The 25,737-nt window shown below is 48.8% G+C and overlaps 4 protein-coding genes and 1 non-coding gene across 7 annotated transcripts in view; 2 read left to right on the top strand and 3 right to left on the bottom strand.

Annotated features, from left to right (window-relative positions):
• Window positions 1-11,134: 11,134 nt before the first annotated feature.
• LOC127336391 (oligopeptide transporter 4) lies at window positions 11,135-14,248 on the top strand. The gene is made up of 7 exons (XM_051363201.2): window positions 11,135-11,478; window positions 11,544-11,801; window positions 11,919-12,016; window positions 12,102-12,665; window positions 12,769-13,021; window positions 13,101-13,283; window positions 13,389-14,248. Exons 1-7 carry the CDS (start codon window positions 11,257-11,259, stop codon window positions 14,004-14,006), a joined length of 2,196 nt encoding a protein of 731 aa, XP_051219161.1. The 5' UTR covers window positions 11,135-11,256; the 3' UTR covers window positions 14,007-14,248.
• Window positions 14,249-14,917: 669 nt separating this feature from the next.
• On the bottom strand, window positions 14,918-15,077 carry LOC127337799 (U1 spliceosomal RNA). Its single transcript, XR_007874111.1, has one exon. It is a non-coding gene; the product is annotated as a U1 spliceosomal RNA (small nuclear RNA).
• Window positions 15,078-15,608: 531 nt separating this feature from the next.
• On the bottom strand, window positions 15,609-18,158 carry LOC127336390 (UV-B-induced protein At3g17800, chloroplastic). The gene is made up of 3 exons (XM_051363200.2): window positions 17,950-18,158; window positions 16,803-17,080; window positions 15,609-16,620 (listed from the first exon to the last, which is right to left on the bottom strand). The coding sequence occupies exons 1-3, from the start codon at window positions 18,046-18,048 to the stop codon at window positions 15,816-15,818; spliced, it is 1,182 nt and encodes a 393-aa protein (XP_051219160.1). The 5' UTR covers window positions 18,049-18,158; the 3' UTR covers window positions 15,609-15,815.
• Window positions 18,159-19,510: 1,352 nt separating this feature from the next.
• On the bottom strand, window positions 19,511-22,896 carry LOC127336387 (protein AE7). Its single transcript, XM_071826713.1, has 6 exons — window positions 22,753-22,896; window positions 21,049-21,217; window positions 20,833-20,936; window positions 20,639-20,738; window positions 20,035-20,080; window positions 19,511-19,939 (listed from the first exon to the last, which is right to left on the bottom strand). Exons 2-6 carry the CDS (start codon window positions 21,172-21,174, stop codon window positions 19,839-19,841), a joined length of 477 nt encoding a protein of 158 aa, XP_071682814.1. The 5' UTR covers window positions 21,175-21,217; window positions 22,753-22,896; the 3' UTR covers window positions 19,511-19,838.
• Window positions 22,897-23,058: 162 nt separating this feature from the next.
• The window catches only part of LOC127336385 (26S proteasome non-ATPase regulatory subunit 13 homolog B), a 76,018-nt gene continuing 73,339 nt past the window's right edge, over window positions 23,059-25,737 (top strand). Inside the window, exons 1-2 of one of the 3 annotated variants that reach the window (XM_051363192.2) lie at window positions 23,092-23,320; window positions 25,264-25,710. In XM_051363192.2, the coding sequence (XP_051219152.1) occupies window positions 23,168-23,320; window positions 25,264-25,710 (600 nt within the window). In that variant the 5' untranslated portion in view covers window positions 23,092-23,167. Of the gene's footprint in view, window positions 23,321-25,263; window positions 25,711-25,737 lie in introns of all 3 variants that reach the window. The other 2 variants (XM_051363191.1, XM_051363194.2) reach the window with 2 other exon arrangements.

The raw sequence follows: 25,737 nt of genomic DNA on the forward strand, positions 1-25,737 counted from the left end.
AGCCGGCGGGTTTTGGTGGAGGAGACGGGGCCGGGGCGGGTGAGCAGCTGGGGCCGGACAGGGGCTGGGGGCGGGCGCGGCGGCGCAGTGAGCTAGCGCGGCGGTGCGGTGAGGGGGCTGCGGCGGGTGGTGGCGTGGCGGCAGGTGTGGCGGTGGGGCTGGCAGTGCAGTGGGCTGCGGGGGCGGCGCTGCGGCAGGTGTGGCTGGCGGCGCGGTCGGCTGCGGGTGGGGGCGGCGCGGCGGCGCGGTGAGTTGAGAGGGCCGGTGGTGGCGGCTGCCGGCGGCGGTGGGGCAGGGCCGCGAGGAGGAGAGCGGCGCGCGGCTGCTGGCGGCGGCGCGAGGTGGAGGGGAGTTCGGGAGAGGTGGAGGGGGAGCAGGGGAGGGCGGCGGGCGGCGGGGAGGTGGTTGCAGGCGGCGGGAAGCGCGGCGGCGGGCGGGGGGAGGAGCAGAGATGGGTGGCGGCCGGCTCAGGCGCGGGGGAGAAGTGGTCTGGCTCGGGCTCGGGAGCGTGGTCCGGCTCGACCAAACCCTACCCAAAGCCTATGCCGAGGGCCAGGCTATGCCGACGGCAGCCCTCGGCATAGCCCCCTTTTTTTCTTTTTCAAATTATTTTTTATTTAAATTTTCTTAATGTCAATTATATTATAAAATATATTAATATAGGTCCGTATAAATTTGTTTTAATCTTCTACATTCCCAAGCTATGCGCATAAAAAAATTACCATCTTAACTTAATATTTTCTCCCGTAGACGAAACCCTAATCCGGTAGCCCTGCAGATCTACCCCTTTGACCGACCTCCGATGACAGCTGACCCATGGACTTTTCTCTTCCTTTGTGTTGTGTTAGGTCATCGGAACATGTAGTATCAATAGCTACCCTATCTTACATCAATATTCCCACCGGTAGAAGAAACCCTAATCTGGGAGCCCCGCAGATCTACCCCTTTGACTGCATCCCATCGGGGGTCCCCCGGTGGGCATATGCCTCCATTTGAGCTTGGTTAGGTCATAGGTACATGTGGAAACAAGGATCATCCCATATGATCTCAAGTTTATCTCCGGTTCAACTCCGAGGGAGTTCCCCCCTATACATGCAGAATCTGCCTAAGTGTAGGAACCCCCAGTCCGAGAAGCCGGACACACATGGGGGGGTAGCCTTGGATATAAAACCATATCAAATCACTTTTGTGCATTCCATGTGGACACACACAAGTTTTGGGGCCATTCCCTAGATCCGATGCTCGATTTCCGATGAAACCGTAGTTCTGTTGACCGCGCGGTCTACCCCTTTGACTGCATCCCATCGGGGGTCCCCCGGTGGGCATATGCCTCCATTTGAGCTTGGTTAGGTCATAGGTACATGTGGAAACAAGGATCATCCCATATGATCTCAAGTTTCTCTCCGGTTCAACTCCGAGGGAGTTCTCCCCTATACATGCAGAATCTGCCTAAGTGTAGGAACCCCATGTCCGAGAAGCCGGACACACCTGGGGGGGTAGACTTGGATATAAAACCATCTCAAATCACTTTTGTGCATTCCATGTGGACACACACAAGTTTTGGGGCCATTTCCCTACATCCGATGCTCGATTTCCGACGAAACCCTAGTTCTGTTGACCGCGCGGTCTACCCTTTGATCGCATCCCATCGGGGTCCCCGGTGGGCATATGCCTCCATTTGAGCTTGGTTAGGTCATAGGTACATGTGGAAACAAGGATCATCCCATATGATCTCAAGTTTCTCTCCGGTTCAACTCCGAGGGAGTTCCCCCTATACATGCGTACCGCCTAAGTGTAGGAACCCCCTGTCCGAGAAGACGGACACACCTGGGGGGATAGCCTTGGATATAAAACCATCTCAAATCACTTTTGTGCATTCCATGTGGACACACACAAGTTTTGGGGCCATTCCCTAGATCCGATGCTCGATTTCCGACGAAACCCTAGTTCTGTTGACCGCGCGGTCTACCCCTTTGACTGCATCCCATCGGGGGTCCCCCGGTGGGCATATGCCTCCATTTGAGCTTGGTTAGGTCATAGGTACATGTGGAAACAAGGATCATCCCATATGATCTCATGTTTCTCTCCGGTTCAACTCCGAGGGAGTCCCCCCCTATACATGCAGAATCTGCCTAAGTGTAGGAACCCCCTGTCCGAGAAGCCGGACACACCTGGGGGGGGGGGGTAGCCTTGGATATAAAACCATCTCAAATCACTTTTGTGCATTCCATGTAGACACACACACGTTTTGGGGCCATTCCCTACATCTGATGCTCGATTTCCGACGAAACCCTAGTTCTGTTGACCGCGCGGTCTACCCCTTTGACTGCATCCCATCGGGGGTCCCCCGGTGGGCATATGCCTCCATTTGAGCTTGGTTAGGTCATAGGTACATGTGGAAACAAGGATCATCCCATATGATATCAAGTTTATCTCCGGTTCACGTACGAGGGAGTTCCCCCCTATACATGCAGAATCTGCCTAAGTGTAGGAACCCCCTGTCCGAGAAGCCGGACACACCTGGGGGGGGGTAGCCTTGGATATAAAACCATCTAAAATCACTTTTGTGCATTCCATGTGAACACACACAAGTTTTGGGGCCATTCCCTACATCCGATGCTCGATTTCCGATGAAACCCTAGTTCTGTTGACCGCGCGGTCTACCCCTTTGACTGCATCCCATCGGGGGTCCCCCGGTGGGCATATGCCTCCATTTGAGCTTGGTTAGGTCATAGGTACATGTGGAAACAAGGATCATCCCATATGATCTCAAGTTTCTCTCCGGTTCAACTTCGAGGGAGTTCCCCCCTATACATGCAGAATCTGCCTAAGTGTAGGAACCCCCTGTCCGAGAAGCCGGACACACCTGGGGGGGTAGCCTTGGATATAAAACCATCTAAAATCACTTTTGTGCATTCCATGTGGACACACACAAGTTTTGGGGCCATTTCCCTACATCCGATGCTCGATTTCCGATGAAACCCTAGTTCTGTTGACCGTGCGGTCTACCCCTTTGACTGCATCCCATCGGGGGTCCCCCGGTGGGCATATGCCTCCATTTGAGCTTGGTTAGGTCATAGGTACATGTGGAAACAAGGATCATCCCATATGATCTCAAGTTTCTCTCCGGTTCAACTCCGAGGGAGTTCCCGCCTATAAATGCAGAATCTGCCTAAGTGTAGGAACCCCCTGTCCGAGAAGCCGGACACACCTGGGGGGTGTAGCCTTGGATATATAACCATCTCAAATCACTTTTGTGCATTCCATGTGGGCACACACAAGTTTTGGGGCCATTTCCCTGCATCCGATGCTCGATTTCCGACGAAACCCTAGTTCTGTTGACCGCGCGGTCTACCCCTTTGACTGCATCCCATCGGGGGTCCCCCGGTGGGCATATGCCTCCATTTGAGCTTGGTTAGGTCATAGGTACATGTGGAAACAAGGATCATCCCATATGATCTCAAGTTTCTCTCCGGTTCACCTCCGAGGGAGTTCCCCCCTATACATGCAGAATCTGCCTAAGTGTAGGAATCCCGCCCTTTTTTCCCGCCCACCCTTTCCCGCTGCTTCTCTCCCGCCCTTTTTTCCCGCCATGATTTCCCGCCAAGTTTTCCCGCCCACCCTTTCCCGCTCATTCTCTCCCGCCAAGTTTTCCCGCCCACCCTTTCCCGCCCATTTTCTCCCGCCAAGTTTTCCCGCCGTTTCAGCCCCTCGTCGGCCTATATATAGCCATGTCTTCTCCACTAACAGCACCAGCAACATTTCTCCTCTCATCACTTCTCTCATCCAACAGCACCACAAAATCCTCTGAGTTGAGCTGCCGCTGAGATGGCTCCTCGTCGCCGTAGCAACACGGGCTTCATCGGCGTTCGCCGGCGGCCTGCGGGGCATTTCGCGGCTGAAATCACCGCCGGTGGAACGCGTGTGTGGCTCGGCACCTTCTACACGAAGGAGGCTGCTGCCCGCGCATACGACGTTGCGGCTTGGAGGTTTGGCCGGCCGCGCCACGAAATGAACTTCCCGGAGGTCAGGTCTCTGACGAAAGCTCAGAGTCTCTCTACTGAGCCGCTACTTCGCTCACAGGGTGAAGCGCGGCGGTACAGGGCTGGCCAGCGGCGGATTGATACCACCGAGGCGGACGAGCAGTTCATGGCACAGTGGCGCAGAGACCATCCCGGAGACGTCGAGGCAATGCGCGCATTCTGGAAGGACAAGCAGGCGTACAGGAGAGAGAGGAGGGTGGGAAAGCGGCAGAGGAAGGCCGAGGTTGAAGCAGAGTACGCCAAAGGAGAGGCGTCGACATGGGGGAGAATGATGAACGGTGGTCGTGGAACCTCACAACCACCGCTTCAGAGGACACCCCCAGCGAGGATGAAGATTTCGACTTCTCTGATTAATATGTGTATGTGTTGAGTCCGTGTGTCTTTAAGTGTTTTGGTTCCTGTGTGGGTTTAGTTTCTTTAAGTGTTTTGGTTCCTGTGTGTGGGTGTAGTTCTTTAAGTGTTTCGGTTCGTGTGTGGGTCTAGTACTTTAAGCGCTTTGGTATGTGTGTGGGTCTAGTTATTTAAGTGTTTTGTATCGTGTGTGGGTCTTAAGTTCTTAAATGTATCACTTTTCTCTCCAGTTCACCTCCGAGGGAGTTCCCCCTATACATCCAGAATCTGCCTAAGTGTAGGAACCCCCTGTCCGAGAAGCCGGACACACCTTGGGGGGTATCTTTGGATATCAAACCATCTCAAATCACTTTTGTGCATGCCATGTGGGCACACACAAGTTTTCCAGCGATTCCGACGCTCCGGTGGTCTGTAACTTGGAAAACCCTGGGACGGGGACCCCACAGATCTACCCCTATAGCTATCTCCGTGCGAGGGTTTACCAGTGGACTTTTTTATTTGTTTTGCTTTGTTTAGGACATATGTACATTGAAACCATAGGTTGGGCATACTTTACCATAAAATAGGCTCTGTTTGAGCCATGACGGGGGTTTCCACATACAGATCCCTGGATTTTACCAAGTGGTAGCCCATTATGCGGAAATCGTCAACGCCGGGTACATCCAAGGTTAGCCAAACCTTACATCACACGTGTACATATATGTTAGGGGCAGATGCAAGTTTTCCAACAATTCTGACCCTCCGGTGATCTGTATCTTGGAAAACCCTAGGGCGGGACCCCGCAGATCTACCCCTAGGGTTAGGGTTAGGGTTATAGTTAGGGTTAGCAATGTATGTGGAAACCCTAGGGTTAGGGTTAGAGTTAGGGTTAGAGTTAGCGTTAGCAATGTATGTGGAAACCCTAGGGTTAGGGTTAGGGCTAGAGTTAGGGTTAGGGTTAGGGTTAGAGTTAGGGTTAAAGTTAGCAATGTATGCCATCTACGAATTCTTAAAAAATAGAACCATTTTTTACATAATTCATACTAGTAAATAAATAATAGAAACATAATATAAAGTAATATGAGAGAGAGAAAATAAAAATAAAATAAAAAAACCCTATATGCCGAGGGTGGCCGTCGGCATAGGAGGGCCATGCCCTATGCCGAGGGTAGCCCTCGGCGTCTGGCTGACGCCGTGAGAGGGCGGTGACGGTGCGGGAGCGACGGGAGGTGATGGAGACCTCTACGCCGAGGGCCTGGTAGACGCCGAGAGCAGCCCTCGGCATAGCCACCTCTACGCCGACGGCATCGGTACGCCGACGGTCGTCCTCCGGAGGTGCCCTGGCGAGGCCGTACGCCGACGGCCCCGATAAAAAGCCGTCGGCGTACGTGGTGGCCGTCGGCGTCTAGCTCCATTCACTACCAGAAACTGGTCTTTTCCCCACGGCTAAGCACCTACAGGAAATTACCAAATACCGTCAGGGTAATTGTTCCTGTCAGTTCACCGACAGGAAAATAACGCCAGGGATAAATTGACAGGGAAATTCTAAATGCCTGACGGTTGGCTGACAGGAAACTATTTCATGTCGGTTCTTCATGTTTTCCTGAAGGTGTTCTGTAGCTAACAGCAAAATGTTCATGTCAGGCATGGTAAAACACGAACATATATATCCTGTCAGGACATAACCGTCAGGAAAAATAAGGAAGGATTAACAAAAAAAAAATAGGAAAGCAGAATCATGTTTCTATATAACTATGCCAGTACTTGGCATATACAAAAGATACACATCAAACCAGTCGCTTACATGAACAGTAGAGTTATGAAATCACATCTATTGTCATACAATTCCATAGAATTTTCGTACATGCATCAAATCTCAACATAAACACAAGTTCAACCATTTCAAAACGCACAGGTGCATCAAGTAAATATTCAGTAGAGGAGATCCTATATTCCATGATGCTTTTTCTGCAACTTGAGTTTTAAGGTTCTCTTTATGATGATCCTGCAATGGATATAATTGAACTTTTAAAAGTGTGCCAAATGTCACACTAAACAGTTCAAAGTTGCAAAGGTTGCTACAAAAAGATAGCAGGAAGCAGAAATAATATCTACAAGATATAATCAGCAGAATCTACTTGGCACCTCAGTTCCTCACATCAACTTTAGCATATACACCTAACTTATTTCAGCAAAATTACGATGTAGCAATATCAGTTTTAACCAAGATGATTCTGTGAGAAATAGCGGCAGAAACTTCAAGTTGAAATAGACCAGTTTCAGCAAAATTACGATCTAGCGATATCAGTTTTAACCAAGATGGTTCTGCGAGAAATAGTAGCAGAAACTTCAAGTTGAAATAGACCAGTTTCAGCAAAAAAAAAAAAAATACAATGTAGCAAGATCAGTTTTAACAATGTTGGTTCTGTGAGAAATAGTAGCAATATCAGTTTTAACCAAGTATGACACGAGAACATAGGTGAACCTAGAAATGAGCACCTAGCTAAACCAGTTAATAACAGAGTTAAGTATCTGCATTTTAGCTTCTCAAAATGATTAAGATATCACTGAGGCTGGGGATTGACTAGTTGGGTGACAGTAGGAAACAGTACCTCTTCCTGTTGAGGGATAACCAGAGTTCTTGTACTGATGATATTCCCTGCCCTTGCCCTAGAACTGTGCAATTCTTCCCTAATCCTAACATAAGGAAAATAAAATAGAAAGTTACAGGAAAAGCAAGAATACGATGAGTTTAAATAGGAAGTGTACATAACTATGAAACATTATTCATGGTATATATCTCGAGACAGGTAGAAAATAAAAGTATAAAGCATACTTTGATAAGAGCAGAGGATATTACACCTCTCTTATCGATCGGTACTGAACCTTGGATCTTACTCGTAATCTCCAAAGTATGAGAGGTACCTTATTAATTCTGCGTTGCACTTGACTGCAATTACACAACACAATTCCTTCTGTTTTGCACGAACATTTCTGAAGATGCAAAACAGCAGCTACAAGAGGATATCACAATTATTCAAACGCAATACTTATATTTCCACGTAAAGAGATAACTAACTTGCTTCTAAACCTAAATGCTTACCGTTTAATTTTGTCAAGGGTGGCAAAAGGCAGAAGTTGTATCAACAGGCTGCACCTTCCATAATAGCTCAGGACAGTATGAAGGATTCAAAGCTAGATCCTACCACCATGCAGCACATCAAGCTTGAAAAAAAAGAATCAATATGTCACATATCCAATGCCATTCACTTGATATAATCTGACAAAATTTACTTAACTAACAATTAGAAAAGAAAGGGTATCATGTTCACAAGCACCTTACTCTTGTTGATTGGATCACAATATTTGCCATACTTCAAACCAACATCGCTTGAGTTGCCGGTCTATACCATTGGCACCTCAGGCACCGACCCACCCGCACCCGGATCAATGTCCGTTTCTTGACAGTACCTACAAAATTGCAAGCAAATCTTAGCACCACACCAACTCACATACACACAACAGCACACCAGTAGCACATGCACGTGAAGGAGAATAAAGGGATTAAGGAATACCTGAGTGCTGAGGCGCAGCGGACGGATGGCGGCGACAAGGTCGACCTCAATCTGGGGCGGAAACCCTATCTTCTACTTTTCCCTCCCACCTACCCTCAATTTTTCGTTTTGCCGCCGGCGACCATAGATGCTCAGCACTGCACTTTTCTTCGCTTCTGCCCGGTTCCGCACGCTTAGGCGACACTCAACACCTAATCACAACACTTAATCGGGCTCCTAAATCTTTAACATACAAAATAGAACAAAGCTATCTCTTGCGTCATGAAAACAAAATAATCAATACGGTCAAACAAATGGCCCTAGTTTTGACAAGTATGGCTTATATTTTCAGCTAAAATGAATCTGAGCTAGCTAGCCAATTTCTATCACAGATAATGCAAACCAGGCTATCCTCAAATCGTTTGGAATGCAGCCACCCGGCCACCCATCCTGCTCTTTCCTTTTCTTCTAAGCAAATAAATACATGCATGAATTAGCTAGGTACTTCACCGTGCAGCACATCAAGTATGTATAATAATCAATGCAGTACTTACCACACCAAAAACGAATCTGCTGAAAAACGGAAGAGGGATTGCCGGTTGCTGTCAAGGTCGACCGAGTGGAGTTGGGCGACGGCTGCAGACGGATAGGATTCGGACAGCCTTCCGGCCGCGAATGGAGGTGGGAAGAGAAGGCAGGGGGGCGGCGCTCGCGGATGGAGGTGGGGACGGTGGTCGCGGGGCTCGCGGACAGACCTAGGAGCAGGCGGTGGTGGAGGTCAGGGATACATGAGTGGCGAGATGGGATCTGTCCGCGCAGGGATATGGTAGCAGTATGCGGTGGAGGACGAAGCAGATGGGAGACCGGCGGCGCTGGAACGAGGAGGCTGCAGAGGATGCCGGCGGCGGCGGCCAACAATGGCGAGGAGCTGGGCTGAGGGCGGCGGCGATGAGGATGTGGAGAAGACAAAGAATGGGGAAATTTTCTACGGCTTGCCTTATCTGCTCATTTCTTATTTTTTTCCACTCGCGCGACGTGGCGGGAACATTCTAGAGTTGGCGCGAAAATATTGGCGTGTAAGAGCATCTCCAGTCGCGTCCCCCAAAGCGTCCCCCAAAGGGATTTGGGGCGCGCCGGACAAAAAAAGCGTTCCAGCCGCGTCCCCCAAAGCCCATTTTTGTCCGGCGCGGCCCGATACGGTGTCCGGCGCCCCGAGCCCGTCCCCGTCCCACAGGGGACGCTCCGGGGACGCCGGACACAACGAAAAGCGAGGCGAGGAGGCGCGGGGCCGACGCGTCAGCGGCACGGAAGGCTAAAACCCCGTCGCCTACCTTTGGTCAAGCGACGTTAATGGCGTCCCTGTTTTCCCAGGCGACGCAGGGACGCGTCTCGTCGTGCATGGCCGCGTGGCCGTCCGCGCCGGAGTTATTGCGCGCAACCACCCGCTGCCGCCGCTGTTTTAAGACGCCCTGCAGTTATCGCCGCTCATCTTCTCGTCGCCGCCGCCTCCCCCCTCCCAGATCCTCTCCTCGCCGCTCAAAAAATGTCGAGCTCGTCCTCCCGCAAGATCGCCGCGGCGAACGGCTTCGGACGCGGCAGCCTCACCGTGGCGGAGGCGTGGGCGCTGTACCACGCCCGGTATCCAGTCCCGCCGGACATGCGGCTGCCAAGCAGCGGCGGCTGGAAGATGGCCGTGAACGGCATTGGCGTTCCGCCGCCGCCAAAGCCGCGCACGGACCAATGGTGGGACGCCGTCAAGGCCCGTCGGGCTCAACTCACCCGCCAGGAGCGGTTGGATCCGACGTGGGTGGTCGACAACAACGACGCCTGGTGGACATCGTACTTCCAGGCGAAGTACGACGTCGAGATGCACAGCACCGACGGGCTCGTCGGCGGCCCCAATAGCTGGAACAGGGAAGGCCGCGCCCTGTTCTGGGGCGTTCCGGGGCGCACCCTCGAGAACGTCATCCGCGGCCTCCGCAACGGCGCTCCAAGGCTGGAGATGCCGTCGTCGCCGCCGCCGTCTCCTCAATGGCAGCCGAGGAGGACGACGTACTCGTCCTCCTCGCACTCTTCTTCCTCGGGACCGGCGCGATCGACGCCGTCCTCGTCGTACCGGTCGGCGCCCTACACCGTCCCCAAACGGGAGGTCAAGGAGGAGCCGGGGACGCCCGTCAACACGAGGCATGGCGGTAGCGGCAGCGGGCGGCAGCAAGGGAGGCGCGGCGGCGCCCTCCTCATCCCGAAGCCGGAGGTGAAGGAGGAGCCGGAGGAAGCGTCGCAGGCGGCGCTGCTGGCGGAGTACGAGCGGCAGCAGCGGCTCATCGCCAGCAGCGATGACCCCGAGGACTGCCCAGGGCTGCGGGCGGCGTTCATGGCGTCCATGGACGACAAGGACGCCTGGAGGGGCGACCTGGACGCGGCGATCGCCATGTCCATCCGCGACTCCGGCAAGCCGCTGGTGGACCTCACCGACGACGGCGAGGCAGGACCAAGCGGCTTGGTGAAGGATGAGCCCGTGGACGAGCCCGTCGACGAGCGCGTCAAGCATGAGGTCGTCACCGACGAGATGTACAACTTCCAGCAGTACTACGACGCCTCCGGCCGCCGCAAGCGGTTCTAGATAAGGTTTAGTTTTAAAGTTAGTCAAATTTCGTTCGAATCTATGTAAATTTGGACGAATCTAATCGAATCTAGTTAAGTTTAAAATTTGCGAAATTTTGTTTGGGGGACGCGACTGGGGAGCGACGTCCCCCAAACGCGGCACGAACGAAACACGTCCCCCAAACGCTCAATCCGGCGCGGTTTGGGGACGCTTTGGGGGACGCGACTGGAGATGCTCTAATTTGCCTCTCGCGCGAATACGGTGGCGGCTAACTTGTAAACATTTTCCTGTGAGTTGAGCCGCACACAGAAAAACGTATTTTCCTGACGGGCAAGTCAAAACCCACAGAAAAATACCGTGTTTTCCTGTGAACTACTTCGGGCCTCACAGGAAAATTGACAGCCGAAAGGAAAATACTGGTTTCTGGTAGTGATTCCTGTAGTGAGTACGCAGCTTGCGGTATAAATGGAAGATAGACCAGCCACTAGCTAGGTGTGACACGGATGTCATTCTCCGGGAACGAGCCGGGGAATCTACAAATTAGTTGAGATAAATAAGCCAGGGCTACTCCGAGGAAGTAAGTTAGTTGAGATTCCCTCAAAAAAAAAAAAGTTACTCCGGAGTTGAGATTCCCAATATTGGTCCATAACAGCTTTCTGAGATCTCCTTTGCAGTATAATAGTTGTGGCCGACGCCTCCTCTCGTCCCGAACAAAACCAGTAATATGGAGATCGAACATCCAGCCGGCCGCGCCGCCGATGAGGACGATGTTTCGCCGGTCGAGCAGGTCCGGCTGACGGTGCCGACGACCGATGACCCGACGCTGCCGGTATGGACGTTCCGGATGTGGACGATGGGCTTCATCTCCTGCGCGCTTCTCTCCTTCGTCAACCAGTTCTTCGCATACCGCAGCGAGCCCATCGTCATCAGCCAGATCACCATCCAGGTCAGTACTGCAATAGCAAGCACGCAACCATGTAGGAGGAATTCACGGATCGCGCATGCATGCAGGTGGCGGCGCTGCCCATAGGGCACTTGATGGCGCGGGTGCTGCCGGAGAAGAAGTTCAGGTTGTTCGGCCGTGAGTGCTCACTGAACCCGGGGCCCTTCAACGTGAAGGAGCACGTGCTGATCTCCATCTTCGCCAACGCCGGCGCCGCCTTCGGCGGCGGCAACGCCTACGCGATCGGCATCATCACCATCATCAAGGCGTTCTACAAGCGCAACATCTCCTTCGTGACCAGCCTGCTCCTCATCATCACTACTCAGGTGATAGATCTATTCAGTTTGTCGTTTAAGCTAGTTCGCATTGTTTCATGCGTTACCTGGTAGTTAACTCGATCTATCAGCTGTCAGTTTCTGAACCCGATCGATGTTCACTTGCAGGTATTGGGTTACGGATGGGCAGGGCTGATGAGAAAATACGTGGTGGAACCGGCACACATGTGGTGGCCGACGAGTCTCGTGCAGGTTTCTCTCATGAGGTATGTCCATACGCCGGATCGATTGATCTAGCTAGCACTTATTTTGTCTACGTACGTACATACACTGACAACTAGAATTTGACAGGGCGATGCACGAGAAAGAGAGGCGGCGGATGACGCGCGGCAAGTTCTTCCTGATCGCGCTCATCTGCAGCTTCGCGTGGTACATTGTCCCGGGGTACCTCTTCCCGACTCTGACGGCCATCTCGTGGGTGTGCTGGGTGTACCCGAAATCCATCACCATGCAGCAGATCGGCTCCGGCCTCAACGGCCTCGGCGTCGGCGCCCTGACCCTCGACTGGTCCGTGGTCGCCTCCTTCCTGGGGAGCCCCCTCGTCTCGCCCTTCTTCGCTACCGCCAACGTCTTCGTCGGCTACATAGTGTTCGTCTACGGTATGCTGCCCATCTCCTACTGGGTGCTCAACCTCTACAACGCCAGCACCTTCCCCCTCTTCTCCAACGACCTCTACACCGGCTCCGGCCAGCTCTACAACATCTCCGCCATCGTCAACGACAAGTTCGAGATCGACATGGACGCCTACGCGCAGCAGGGCAAGATCCACCTCAGCCTCTTCTTCGCCGTCAGCTATGGCCTCGGCTTCGCCACCATCGCCGCCACGCTGTCCCATGTCATCCTATTCTATGGAAAGTATGTCTCGTCGTCGTATACCACTGATTGATCTCACCTGTTTTTGTGTTGTAGCTATATATACATGTATTTGTCCAATGCTTGATTTTGCTTCTGCTTGAAGGGAAATGTGCCAGAGGTACAAGGAGTCATTCAAGGGAAAGCCGGACGTGCACACGAGGCTGATGAGGAGGTACGAAGACATACCCAACTGGTGGTTCTACCTCTTGCTCGCGGCGTCCATGGCCGTGTCCTTGGTGCTCTGCACCGTGTTCAAGGAGGAGATTCAGCTGCCGTGGTGGGGGCTCCTCTTGGCCTGCGTCATGGCATTCATCTTCACGCTCCCCATCAGTGTCATCACCGCAACCACAAACACGGTACATGCAAATAATAGTAACTGTGTATCGAATCGATCAGCATGCACGACTGTTAGTTAATTCTTGTGTTGCATTGCAGACGCCAGGGTTGAACATCATCACGGAGTATTGCTTGGGGCTGATCATGCCCGGGAAGCCGATTGCCAACGTGTGCTTCAAGGTGTACGGCTACATGAGCATGAACCAGGCCGTCTCCTTCCTTACCGACTTCAAGCTTGGCCACTACATGAAGATTCCCCCAAGGTCCATGTTCCTAGTGCAGGTACTAGTTCACATCAAGCACAAAGGATCAAGCCTGACAGATTATTTCCTAGCAAACGTATATATTGATGCATGCTTGAGAAACAACTAATGCATGAATTTCCAGTTCGTTGGGACAATTGTGGCGTCGTCGGTGAACACAGTGGTGGCATGGTGGCTGCTGACGACGGTGCCGCACATTTGCGAGAAGGACCAGCTGCCCGAGAGCAGCCCCTGGACTTGCCCGGGCGACCACGTCTTCTTCGACGCGTCCGTCATCTGGGGCCTGGTTGGCCCGCGCCGCATCTTCGGGCCACTCGGCTACTACAACGCGCTCAACTGGTTCTTCCTCGTCGGGCTTTGCGGGCCGGTCATGGTCTGGCTCTTCGCCAGGGCGCTGCCGCGGCACGCCGGCTGGATCAGCCTCATCAACATGCCCGTCATCCTGGGGGCCACGGCTATGATGCCGCCGGCGTCGGCGCTCAACTACACAGCGTGGTGCTTCGTCGGCACGGTGTTCAACTTCTTCGTGTTCCGCTACCGCAAGGGGTGGTGGAAGCGGTACAACTACGTGCTGTCGGCGGCCATGGACGGCGGCGTGGCCATCATGGGGGTGCTCATCTACTTCGCGCTCAGCAGCGAGGGCAACCAGCTCGACTGGTGGGGTTCCAGGGGAGAGTACTGCGATCTCGCCACCTGCCCCACCGCCAAGGGCGTGCTCGTGGACGGCTGCCCGGTCCTCTGAATTGAACTCTCTCGGAACAAGAAGCACATAGCTATCAGCCTAGTGTGCTTCTTCTTTGTCAATTGGAGATTTAGATATTAGATCGTTCAGACTGTCTGAGTTCGCATAGGTTAGCAAATCCACGGTTGTTTAATGGAAGTATGTCCTTCTTCTTTAGTATTGTGTAAATATTCAAAAATAGCATTCTGTTTAGAAGACGTAACTCACTTTCTATCATTGAGCCATTTTCTTGTTTAGTCTTATTTAGCACTCCCTCCCTTCAATAATTCTTGTTATTATGGTTTTAACTGAATCGAGTTTGCGGAAATAATTAAAGCAGTGTGAGTGGCCCTCAACTTCGATGGAAGGGTAAAGCTGTTTGGCGACGCTCTTCTATGAAGGATATAAAGATAACCACATATGTTTGGGGGTTGCCACTAGTGAGAAAGCAACACTAAACTTGATTGCTCGTTGTAAAAACAATGTTGGGTATAATTTAGAAGAGATGATTTTTGATCGTTCGGCATGATGACTCAGTGTTAAATCGATGTTAGGTAAAACAAGAGATGCTATTTTGACGTGTTGTATGTTCTCTCCGAACAGGAAGACACATCTGATTATTCATGGCCGCCGAGGAAATAGCTCACACACCATGGCAAGTATCGGTCGCCACCCGTCCAAGGAGGAAGAGCATACACGCACCACTCTCTAGGGTGGAGGCCCAGGCTTGCTAGGGTTACGTTGGAAACTGATATATGATTGCCACTCTCTAGGTCGAATGTGTTGGCTAGCTAGGGTTCGGTTGCCACCGATGTATGTGTGCCACAATTGGGTGTGTATTCCTAGTATTGATGATCACAATTGAGAAAGTAAAGGAAATTTCAAAATTCAACAAGATTGCAGTTTTCAACAAAATTTTAAGTTTTTTCTGGTAGGGGCCGCGCGAACGCGTACCCCCTCTACCACAAATTACAACGTCCATTCTCCCACTTGGGGAGATGGTAAGCCAATGCTCCTCCCAAGTGCAATGGAGGGCACCAACTTAGGCCATAGGTCTTCTTGATCACCCATAGACCCCGTCCAGGTAAGTGATTATTACGGTGCTCCTGGGTGTCAATTTAAACCCTGAAGCTCCCGGCCCTCTGATCTCGCCAGGCGATGTGGTACTATTTATCGGTAATTGACGTTGAGCGAGGTTATTTTCTCTTCGGCTATGGCTTCGCTGCCGATTCAAGCCCACCACAAAGGCCCAGCTCAGCAAAAGCAACCCTGTGATGTGCACGCCTCGTTAGGCAAACATCAGACATGGGTTTACACCCAAAAAAAAACATCAGACACGGGTTCAGACGCCGATCAGTCGGATACACTACGCCTGCATACGGCGCGATGAGCCCTGCCACGCGCACGGCGTAGCTGTATGCAGAGTGCTGTAGCGTGGCCAGTTCCATGGAAAATGATAGCCAGCTCGCCAGGTCCAAGTTTGAAACGCAAGTACAGAGAAAACTGGAGAAAGAAGCCTCAAATTTTTGCGGCAGAAAAGTTAAAACTACAAGCTATATTCATTACTCAAGAACCATGAGGTTATGTGCTAGATCTACAAGATTACTACAAAGAGCAAAACTGTAAAGAGAATATTACATCATTGACAAAATTTACTTTCCGCTCTGTTAAATTACAGTCTGGATCTAGGGCTCATTGAGCTATTCTGCACCATGGCTGTTGCTGATACAGAGCGAGAGCATCAACTATACTGAAAAACATGTCGGAGGTGGACTGGACCCTAAGCTAACAAATGCACATAAGACCATTTCCAGATTAACAAATACACAATCAACTGTTAACAAAATGGTATTTAGATTCTACATGACTCTCGGCTTCCCACAAAAAGGCTCCAAATCCAGCAGCCTCCAGAACAAGGTTAGTGAGCTCCGTAAACGTAAGCGTCACCGTTTTACCGTCTTGAGCATTAACGGAGCCATCGTCCAGCACCTTAATATCCGGCCGTCCAAACAGGGCCTGCGTTTGCTTCTCTATCAGCGAAACAGATTCCTTGGATCTGATGGTGGCGTATCTTTGCAATGTGTCGGCATCCAGGCGCTTAACGTAAGACCTCAACTTGTTTGGATTTGTTTCCTCATCATCGTCCAAATCAACAACCTCCCCGTCAGGCGATATCTGTACCAAGGACTCCATATCCCAGAACGGATTGGGCTGCAGATCTCTTTCAGATACTACCTGCTCCTTGATGGTTGGTGGGAGTGTCTTCATGTTCTTCTCGAGCTGGAATCGCTCATCAACCCTCTTGAGGAAGTAACCGTACATGATGGATGCTGCGTAAAGCTTTCCAAGATTTAAGTTGCTGATTTCAACAACAGTGTCTAGTGGTGCCGCCGCCTGTTCTCCCATTATAAGACTGAGATGGCTCTGTATCATCTCCAGAGCATCTTGAGAGTGTACGCTCTGCAGCTTATGCTCTTGGTTAGGCAACGTGGTTATATCACGTACAGGGCCACCTGATGGTGATAATGCAGGTGTCATTGATATGTCATTTTCCATGAACTTGAACAAAATCCAACAGTAGATGATCTCTTCTAGGGTATTCTGCCTCTCCTTCTCTTTGATTTCTGCAATTCTCCTGCAGTTCAATAAGCATAATTCATCAAACATACATATTTCGGTAGAAGATCTAATGTCTTGTCCTTTCTATACCATTTACAAAGTAGCAGCATATTTTTTTACTTCAGGAGTAGTAAATATGGGACATGACTACTTGTTGCTGACTTCAGGAAAATAATTCCTATAAAGTATGAGACTTACTTGTAAAGGAGATCCTGAGGAACTTTTGCGGCCTCTTCCTTTTGGGCATCTTTCTCCGATTGCAGGTTCTCAAGTTGCTGATCAACTGTTACAGGTATTAGGTGAGGTTCTGCTTGCAGTATGTGCACCAGAAGTTGACCGCTTGGGGTTTCGAATCTAAGCGGAGCTAGTTGTGTCTCGCCATCACCAGACTCCATTCTTGCTTTAACTTTAAAGCTCCTTGTTCTGTAACTATTAACTTGGAATCCAGCTTTAGAACGGCTGGCACAAGGAAAGCCCTGTAGAGCAGCGAAACATCATCCGGCTGACCAAAATAAATTTCTTCCAATGGGAGATATGAAACTCATATTTACAAATATGGCACTATTTCCAACTCAGCTCAGAAATCATGACATAAGCATCGCAGTGCCGCACCGGTGCATAAAGATACTGACTAACGAATACACGAGTTGAGCAGAAAGTTCGAGAGTGACAAAATTCAGTTATCGCCTGTCACCAACCAATGTGAAGGAAAACGTACACATGTATTACAAAATAAACACCGGGCACAATCAACCATCAGCAAACACATCCAAAGTGAGCAAGATTCTTTTTCCGGAACCGACTGCACCAGACCAGATGACACAGATATGGACGCCATGAAATCTGGCTGAAATCCTTGTAGATAGGCACATGAAACGAGTTGGCGTTGCGCTTGTAGGCGTTACAAACAACTAAAACATTGACAGCATAGCATACTGAATGCGATGGCGCTTCGGCAAATTGCGCAACAGCTGTGTGCAAGGCATGGTTGTTCTTCAGGCTTCCACCGGGTATAGGGGTATCTTTTGAGCTAAGATTAGACCAGTCCAACTCTACACGAAAAATAACTAAACTACAAACGTGATGTGTTGTGGAACTATTGTGGTTGAGCAAGCACGTTAGCCAAAGTCGTTATGCGCCATCGCACACCGGAAGTTCCAGCACCACACAAAACCTTGGCGCAGCACTGGTCAGATCAGCAATTACAGTCCGCAGAAACAGAGCAAGCACACATAAGCTATGGGAACAAATCTATCGAGCCGCGGGCCGTTGGCGAATCACGAAGCCGGATCCCACTAGAGTGCTTGGAAGGAACTAGGAAATGGAAGCGATGGGCTGTACGTACCTTGCAGAGGAGGCGTCTGGAGCGCGGCCTGGCGAGGGAGCAGGAGGAGGCCGGGGAGGGCGAGGCGAGGAGCAGCGCCGCGTCTGCCCACGCCGACATGGTCGCGCCGCCGAGCGAGGGAAGAGGGATTCCGTGCGCTGTTTGGGCTCCGAAGATTTTGTTGGCGAATGTGGACAGCTTGCGGAGTGAGACCCGCGAGTCGACGGAGCAGTGGAGAGATATTGGCAGCCTGCGGAGCTGATCTTTTTTATCTGGACTTTCGGAGCGTGGCTGGCCTGGTTGCGCGACGCGAGCACGAGCGATATTCCTTTCCGTCCCCGCCAAGCGAAGCTCCGTCTGGTCTGGTCTGGCTGCGGTGCACCTGCAGCACTAGGCGCCGTGCCGTGAGCGTGCGGGACTGTTCCTAACTTTGTGTGCCACACAAAGCAGCTAGTTAGGTACAGTCCACGGCGAAGTGCTCGCTACCGAACGAGCGTCAGGAGGAGTGGAAATCCGATCTATGTGTGGAGATTTTAATAAAATTATTATTTTCATTAGATTATGTTAGGATTTTGGTAGCTATATTTTTGTTGATTTCCCCTCAATGGAGATGACATCGTCTGCAATAAGTGATCTTCGGCCTTTCGTTCGGCGACGAGATCTTCTTTCCGGTGTCAATGGTGGTGTTGCACGATTACAATTTTCTAGATGTGGACCTTGAGATCTTACTTCACCAGATCGATTTGGATCTTTTGTTGTTGTTGTTGCCGCGAAAAGGATTATCCTCGTAGTTTTTGCTCCGGCTGCTACATCCTCGACAATGGTGATTCGTACTCTCGGCTCTCCATCGACGACAACAAAGCCAGTCGGTTGTTATTTCCTGACATACTGGTGTTGGTACTCTTGTCGATGTTGAATGACTGTTTTAATGGTTGCGTGCGTAGCCTTGACATCGCGGCTCAAAAAATTATGGGAGAACTTACGTCGGTATTTACAAGTCTATGGTTCATTATCTATCTTTGGTTGTATTCATAAAAGTATAATATTGTGTTCTGGAAGAAGAAAGAATTTAAAGAGCTCGAAGATTTGTTACTATCTTTTAGACTTCATTTTGTAATCATTGGAGTCGGTTCATGCATCTCTACCATGTACTATTTGTTATTATGAAAAATATGTGGTATTGATTGTAAAAAAAAATACAGTCCACGGCAATGTATATATTCGTGGACTCATGGGCTGTCCGTCCATTACGTTCTACTTCAGCAACTGAAGCATGGCAAAAAAAAAATCAGCACAGAAGCATAGCAAATATGACAAAGAAGTTTCTTGAAAAAATGACATAGAAATCTCTCAGAGAAATTGACATAGAAAAGGATTAGAAACCAACACAAAATCCTTCCTAGTAAACATGAGGTATCTCATAGGGAAAACTTTTTCTTAAAAGCTACCTGAAGCATGACCAATTTGACATAAAGATCTCCAGAAAAAAATGGAATTGGAAAGGACCAGAAACTATCACAAAAATACTTCCCTGTAAACATGAGCTATCTTATAAATAAGGCACGCGATCAACAACCCAGGATAAGAGTAGCAAGACATCTTTTCAGAGATGGCACGGATCATCTCACGTACTCTTGACATACAGTCCAAAAGTACAAAAAAAGAATAATACATCAATCAGTTTCTCCAACAAAAAAGGAAACCATACTAGATGACCTACATATTACAACACAATAGCACAAACGGCAGCAATATGCTTTACAGAGAGGCGCAGAGCACCGGAATTCATGCACACATCCAGTGCCGCCCAAAGTATTATCTCAGATGAATTGCTACGCTACATGGCGCAGAGTAACCTGCGCTAGTCTGGAAATACATCACCACATTGATTTCCATTTGTAGCTCAGGTCTCAACCAAGCGTCGGTGACAAGCATTCCTCGACTATGTCCAGCAGGTTTGAGTTCTCCAATGCAGCCGCGACACGTTCTTTGTCGTTCAGTTGCTTGTTCACTGCAAAACAAGGCAAGGAAAACACTGAGATGCTGTTCCAGGGAAAACAATGTGGTGGCTCTAAGGTATACAGCAGTAGCTTGCAGAACAAATACCGGCAAGTTCAGTTGCATGCGATCCAGGCGCCACCCTTATGTCCACCTACACACATCAGAAATGATTAATGCTGTCTTTTTTATTACAAGAAACTATGAGCTGCAAGCAGCTTAAAGATAAGAGTTCCCCACCCTGTTGCTGAAGAAAAAAAAATCTACTCTTCACAGTTCGTCTTCAATTTGCTTATGGACTACCATATATGTTCATGAGCTAGCATTGTTTCTAACAATTAATGACGTTTCATTTGCGCCACATATCTGAAATAGAAAACTGCATTTATTACACATAATTCTTCAAGATATAAATTTCAGGTTCAATCAGTTGCCTCCGTAGTGTGTTTGTAGTATTTGAATTCCAGAAAAGATTGTTCAATCAGTTGCCTTCCAGAAAAAACTTGTTCCATGATGATATCAGCAGGTGGTCAACAGAGACCAAATACCTAGCCCAGAATTCTAGGACTTCCTAAATTGTAGTATACGTTAATTAAAATCTCAATGGATTCAGTAACATATCCAGGCAGCTCATGAGTTTTCCCTTTTCCTCTTTTAGGCAGTTCTGTGTGAATCTAGGGTAGCTTGTTTGTACTCCACACCCGCCGCATACCTTGTAACGAGGAGGAAGGCTCCGCATGAGCTTCACACGTAAGCAAAGACCAATAATAGTCGCCATACTGCAATGCTCCACTGTTGGGGTGAATGTAACCCTGAAACCAAAGAAATAAGGAATCCTCACCATTCAATTCCATTCAGAATCCTCGATAGTAGAATCAAAAGTTCAAATATAGACGGTCAACTTACCGGACATGACTAAGCTCATCATTGATTTCAACCGAGTCTTCAGTTACCACCTTAAGCTCTTCCAATGAGTATGGATGCTCCGGGTCCTTTATATCTCTAATATGATGTGAGAATATTAAGGAGTGCAAAAATAATTATGATAGCAGGTCCTAGATCAAAAGAGTATAGCAGGAAAGTAAGCTACACTAAATACACGCAGGAAAATCAATAGAGGATATCAAATATTTCTAGCTGGTCTATTGGCTCCACTGCATTTTCATCTTTGTTTTCGGGTGCTTCTCTGGTGCGCCTCTCTTTTTTCTCATGTATCACAGGGTTAGCATTTATCAACCCCATGACCATTTTTTCCTCTGCAGTGCACTAATTTGGCTTAGACAGAAAACTCCTGCAAGTTAAAAGAATGGAATTATGTCAACAATGGTATTAATCCCTTCTCTTCTTCAAGTATTTAACATCTAATGGAGCACCCTTCTTTTCAATCTAGATCTACAACTGGTACTATTCTTCTAAAATGTTTACACATTACAACCACGATTGAAGTAGAGCAAAACATCAAATAACAAATCTGACCCTTGGTCTGGCACCAACAGGTAGGTGTCAGATTTGGTTGAAGTTTCAACACTAGTTCATGTTGCAGAAAAGAGTGGAGTTTATCAAAAGCTCCATCTTTCAAACTATGCATGCAAATTTAATCCCACAACACCGGATAGCAAATTGACTTGTTAAGTAGAATCACAAGGTAGTATCAAAATGCAGTAAATGCGGAATGCTTATATTTCAAACTACTTAACAATGAACTAGATCATCTGCAGATATCTGGTCAAATATGTTTAGTTTAGGAATAAAACTACTTACTCCCCTTTCATCATTAAAAACCATGTTCGATTCATGAAACTTGAAAAAAAAATCGATCAATACAAACCACACAAGCCTATATTCGTAAATACCAGGTGAGACGCATACTACTCATTGTCAAGCATAGTAGTGATGAACCCGAAAGAGCGTACTCACAAGCGGAATATCTGCATCATGTTGAGATTGAGTTGTGCTCTTCTTTAGTCAATGCCAACTTGTCAACATCTACGCTAATACAGTAAAAAGGCTTATCTCTTATGTTTATCGTTACTCGGGTATATATAGAAATTCCAGACCATGAGAAAGGGGCCATAACTTGTACACGTTTACATTGCTTTCTATCTAAATTGGACAATAACGTATGTAACTAAAATTGTCTAGTGAACACGGTAACAATGGTTACAATAAACTGCCCATGTTATTTATGTAGACCAATTCATAGAGGTGCTAATGAACTAATGGCCATCCTATTTAAACAGTTATGTGCATGCATACAATTGCAAAAATGGCCACACCACATCAAAATCAAACTAGTGACGTTAGAGAAAACGAGCAGCACCAGAACACCCTGTTTCTCCTATTCATGCTCCATTAGTACTAGTATATTGTTCCCAGACACTCTGCTCCAATCACGCGCACACACGCACATGGGGTACCATCGTTCCCCATATGGCGCACAGGCACTGCCGCAAGGAATTTGAACACTTGTAACCAAGTTGGTGACCCTATGATTAAGTATCCTAAGTTGGTTGTTTGATTTGATGATATATCTTGAATGAAGTTTCCAAAAATACAGAACAAATAGCTCTTGAGAGAGACAAATCTGCCTTTCTTGGGCTGCTAACTCCTCATCCAGCAAAATAGCAACGCTGGCAGGGGGCTCTCGCTCCCTATTACAAAATTGATTCCATCTTCACTCTCGTAATCCACAATCCCTCTCAATTTCAAATAAAAGACACCTCACAAACCTAGGGTTTTCAATTTCCTTGACACAATCGTTAGAATTCTGGGGTAAGTATAGGAGGGGGAGAGAAGCGGGGAAGAGAGAGGGCAGATGAGGAATACCTATCCTTCCGGACGTGCTTCTTTGCGCTGCCGCCGGTCGCAGGAGGGCGTACGGGAGAAGGGGGGGGGGGGGGGGCGGCGTACGGGAGTAGCCGGCGAGCAGCGGCGCGGCGGCGGGAGGCGTTTTGCGGTTGCGGTAGCCGGTAACTTCGCCAGTTAGTTTACTTCCGATGGGGTCTTCAAGTCCAACTTTCCTTTTTGTCCTAGTTGGGCCGGGCCAGCACGGGCCGGCATGGGCTGGGCTGTGACGGGTTGCGATGGACACTTTTCGAGGCCTCTTTTTTCTGAGTAAGTGCGAGTCCGACCGCATCGCACCGCGACCGAAACAGATCTCCTGGCTCCTGCTCCGCTCCTCGTCTCGTCTTCTTGGCCGGGAAGAAAGGAAAGGAAGGGAGGAAGCGGCGGAGACCAGGCGATGGCGGCGCCGCTGGAGTTCCTGGAGACGCAGGGCGCGACGCGGCCCGAGCTGGCCGAGTGGTACGCCGCCCTCGCCGACCTCTACCAGCGGAAGCTCTGGCACCAGCTCACCCTCAAGCTCGACCAGTTCCTCGCCCTCGCCGTCGTCCAGGTCCGCTTTCGCTCGATCCGCCCCTCCCTCTTCCTCCTCCCGGTACCTAGTGTCCTGTAGCGCGGCGTGATCTGCTCTTAGACGCTCAAGGAGCCGCCCTTTTGGCCGGCTGTTGGGCTGAGGGCGGCCATGGGCGAGACGCCCTTGATCTCCCTGGAATATATTATTCGCCCTAAATGGAAACCTGGTTGTTGGAATTTAAACCGGTACGGTTTTAGTTATTTTTTTGCCCGAAGCTAGCTCATGCACTCAACACTGTCCATTTAGAGATCCTTGCACAAAACTGGTTGGCCTGCTTCAGAGCAGTAGCATAATTCACTTCGTTTGATTTGTTAATTCTGTATGTTCCGACCTGCAATTCGTTATGTGCTGCGACCTGTGTTTCACTTATCCAAATACCACCCTTCATCCCCCCCCCCTCCCCCAGAAAATATTAGTAACCTCCCTGATTAGAAGTATCTACCTACCTGTTGAGAGCTGGAACCAGTGAGTGGTAGTTCCCTTTGCCCGAATTTCAGCTGATACACTGATCCCAAGTTTTCCATTCAACCCTGTCCCTTAAGAGTTTCCTGCACAAAACTAGTTGGCCTGCTTCTGATCAGCATCGTAGTTCACTGTATTTTGTTAATTCTGTATGTTCCGGCCTGTTATTTGTTCTGTACTGTGACATTTAAACCACTGATCTGGTGATGAATACGAATCATATACTATAGAGATATCCAAACACCAGCATGTTTCCTTTGCCCATTTCATTGGCTATACACACAAAAATCAGACGAGTCATATACTGTAGATATATCCAAGTACCAGCGTGTTTTTCTTTGTTCATTTCATTTTCTATATACACAAAAATCTGAAAAGTGTAATCGTAGTAATTTTGTTGTATAGTAATGGATGCGATGTCACCCCTCTGATTGTAAGTACCTAGTTGTTGAAAGTTGAATCCAGTGAGGTTAGCTCGCTTTGACCGAAGCCCGCTATACACTGATCCCAAGCTGCCATTCAGCACTGTCCTTCCAGAGTTTCCTGCACAAAACTAGTTGGCCTGCTTCTGAGCAGCATCATAGTTCACTGTATTTTGTTAATTCTGTATGTTCCGGCCTGTTTATTTGTTCTGTACTGTGACATGTAAACCACTGATCTGCTGATGAATATATTGTGTGTCCTTCTCAATTCTCAGGTAGTTTTGCTATAAATTGCTAGACGAATCATATACTGTAGAGATATCAGAATACCAGCATGTTTTTCTTTGTTCATTTCATTTCATTGGCTATATACACAAAAATCTGAACAAGTGTAATCATAGTAATTTTGTTGTATATATAGTAGTGGATGTGACGTTGCCCGTCTGATTGTAAGTAACTAGTTGTTGCAAGTTGAAACCAGTGAGGTTAGTTCCCTTTGACCAGAGCTAGCTGTACACTGATCCCAAGTTGCCATTCAGCACTGTCCTTCCAGAGTTTCCTGCACAAAACTAGTTGGCCTGCTTCTGAGCATCATCGTAATGCACAGTGTTGATTTGTTAATTCTGTATGTTGTTCCGACCTGTGATTCTTGTGTACCGTAACCTGTGATCAACTGATCGGCTGATGATGATATTGAGCATCATTCTTTGGTATTTTTACTGGAATTGTGAGGCGACTCATATACTCTAGAGTTGTCCAAATGCCTGCATGTTTCTTTGTTCATTTTGTTAGCTATACACACAAAACCTGAAGGAAGTATAATTGTTGTATTTTCGTTGTGTAGTATAGTAATGCATGTAACATTGCAGCACGTTTATCATATTTTCTGTTGTGAAAACCCAAAGTTACTCATATGTGGATTTATCCTGATTCCTGCGATACTTCCATTATTTTGATCAACTGTTTGGTTCCTTTCTCGAGATATTCCTTTCCATGTCACAAGGCTTATCACCACTCTTGTCTTCTCCTTTTGTACAGGCAGGCGATGCTCTGATTCAGCTGTATAATCATTTCATCTCTGATTTCGAAACCAAGATCAACCTTCTTAAATTTGCTCACTTCACGGTAGTAGTTTCACGCCAGTATTCGGATAAAGATGCTGCTATCAAGTACCTAGAAGGTGTAATTTCAAAGCTGCATGATACCAAGGAATCACGGGTCGAAGAGCCCATTCTGTATGTGAAGATGCAGATTGCAAATTATCTTCTTGAGAAAGGGAGTCAAAAGGAGTGTAAGAAATTGCTAGATGAGGGGAAAACCACTTTGGATGGAATGGTCGATGTTGACCCTTCGGTACATTCGACCTATTATTGGATATGTTCTCAGTACTACAAAGTCTGTCAAGACTATTCTGAATTTTATAAAAATGCTCTTCTCTATCTGGCATACACAACAGTGGAGTCACTTTCAGAACCATTCAAACAGGTATCATTGCTTACCTGGACTTTTGAG

This window comes from Lolium perenne, chromosome 2, assembly GCF_019359855.2.
Source record: "Lolium perenne isolate Kyuss_39 chromosome 2, Kyuss_2.0, whole genome shotgun sequence".
NCBI classification, from domain to species: Eukaryota; Viridiplantae; Streptophyta; class Magnoliopsida; order Poales; family Poaceae; genus Lolium; species Lolium perenne.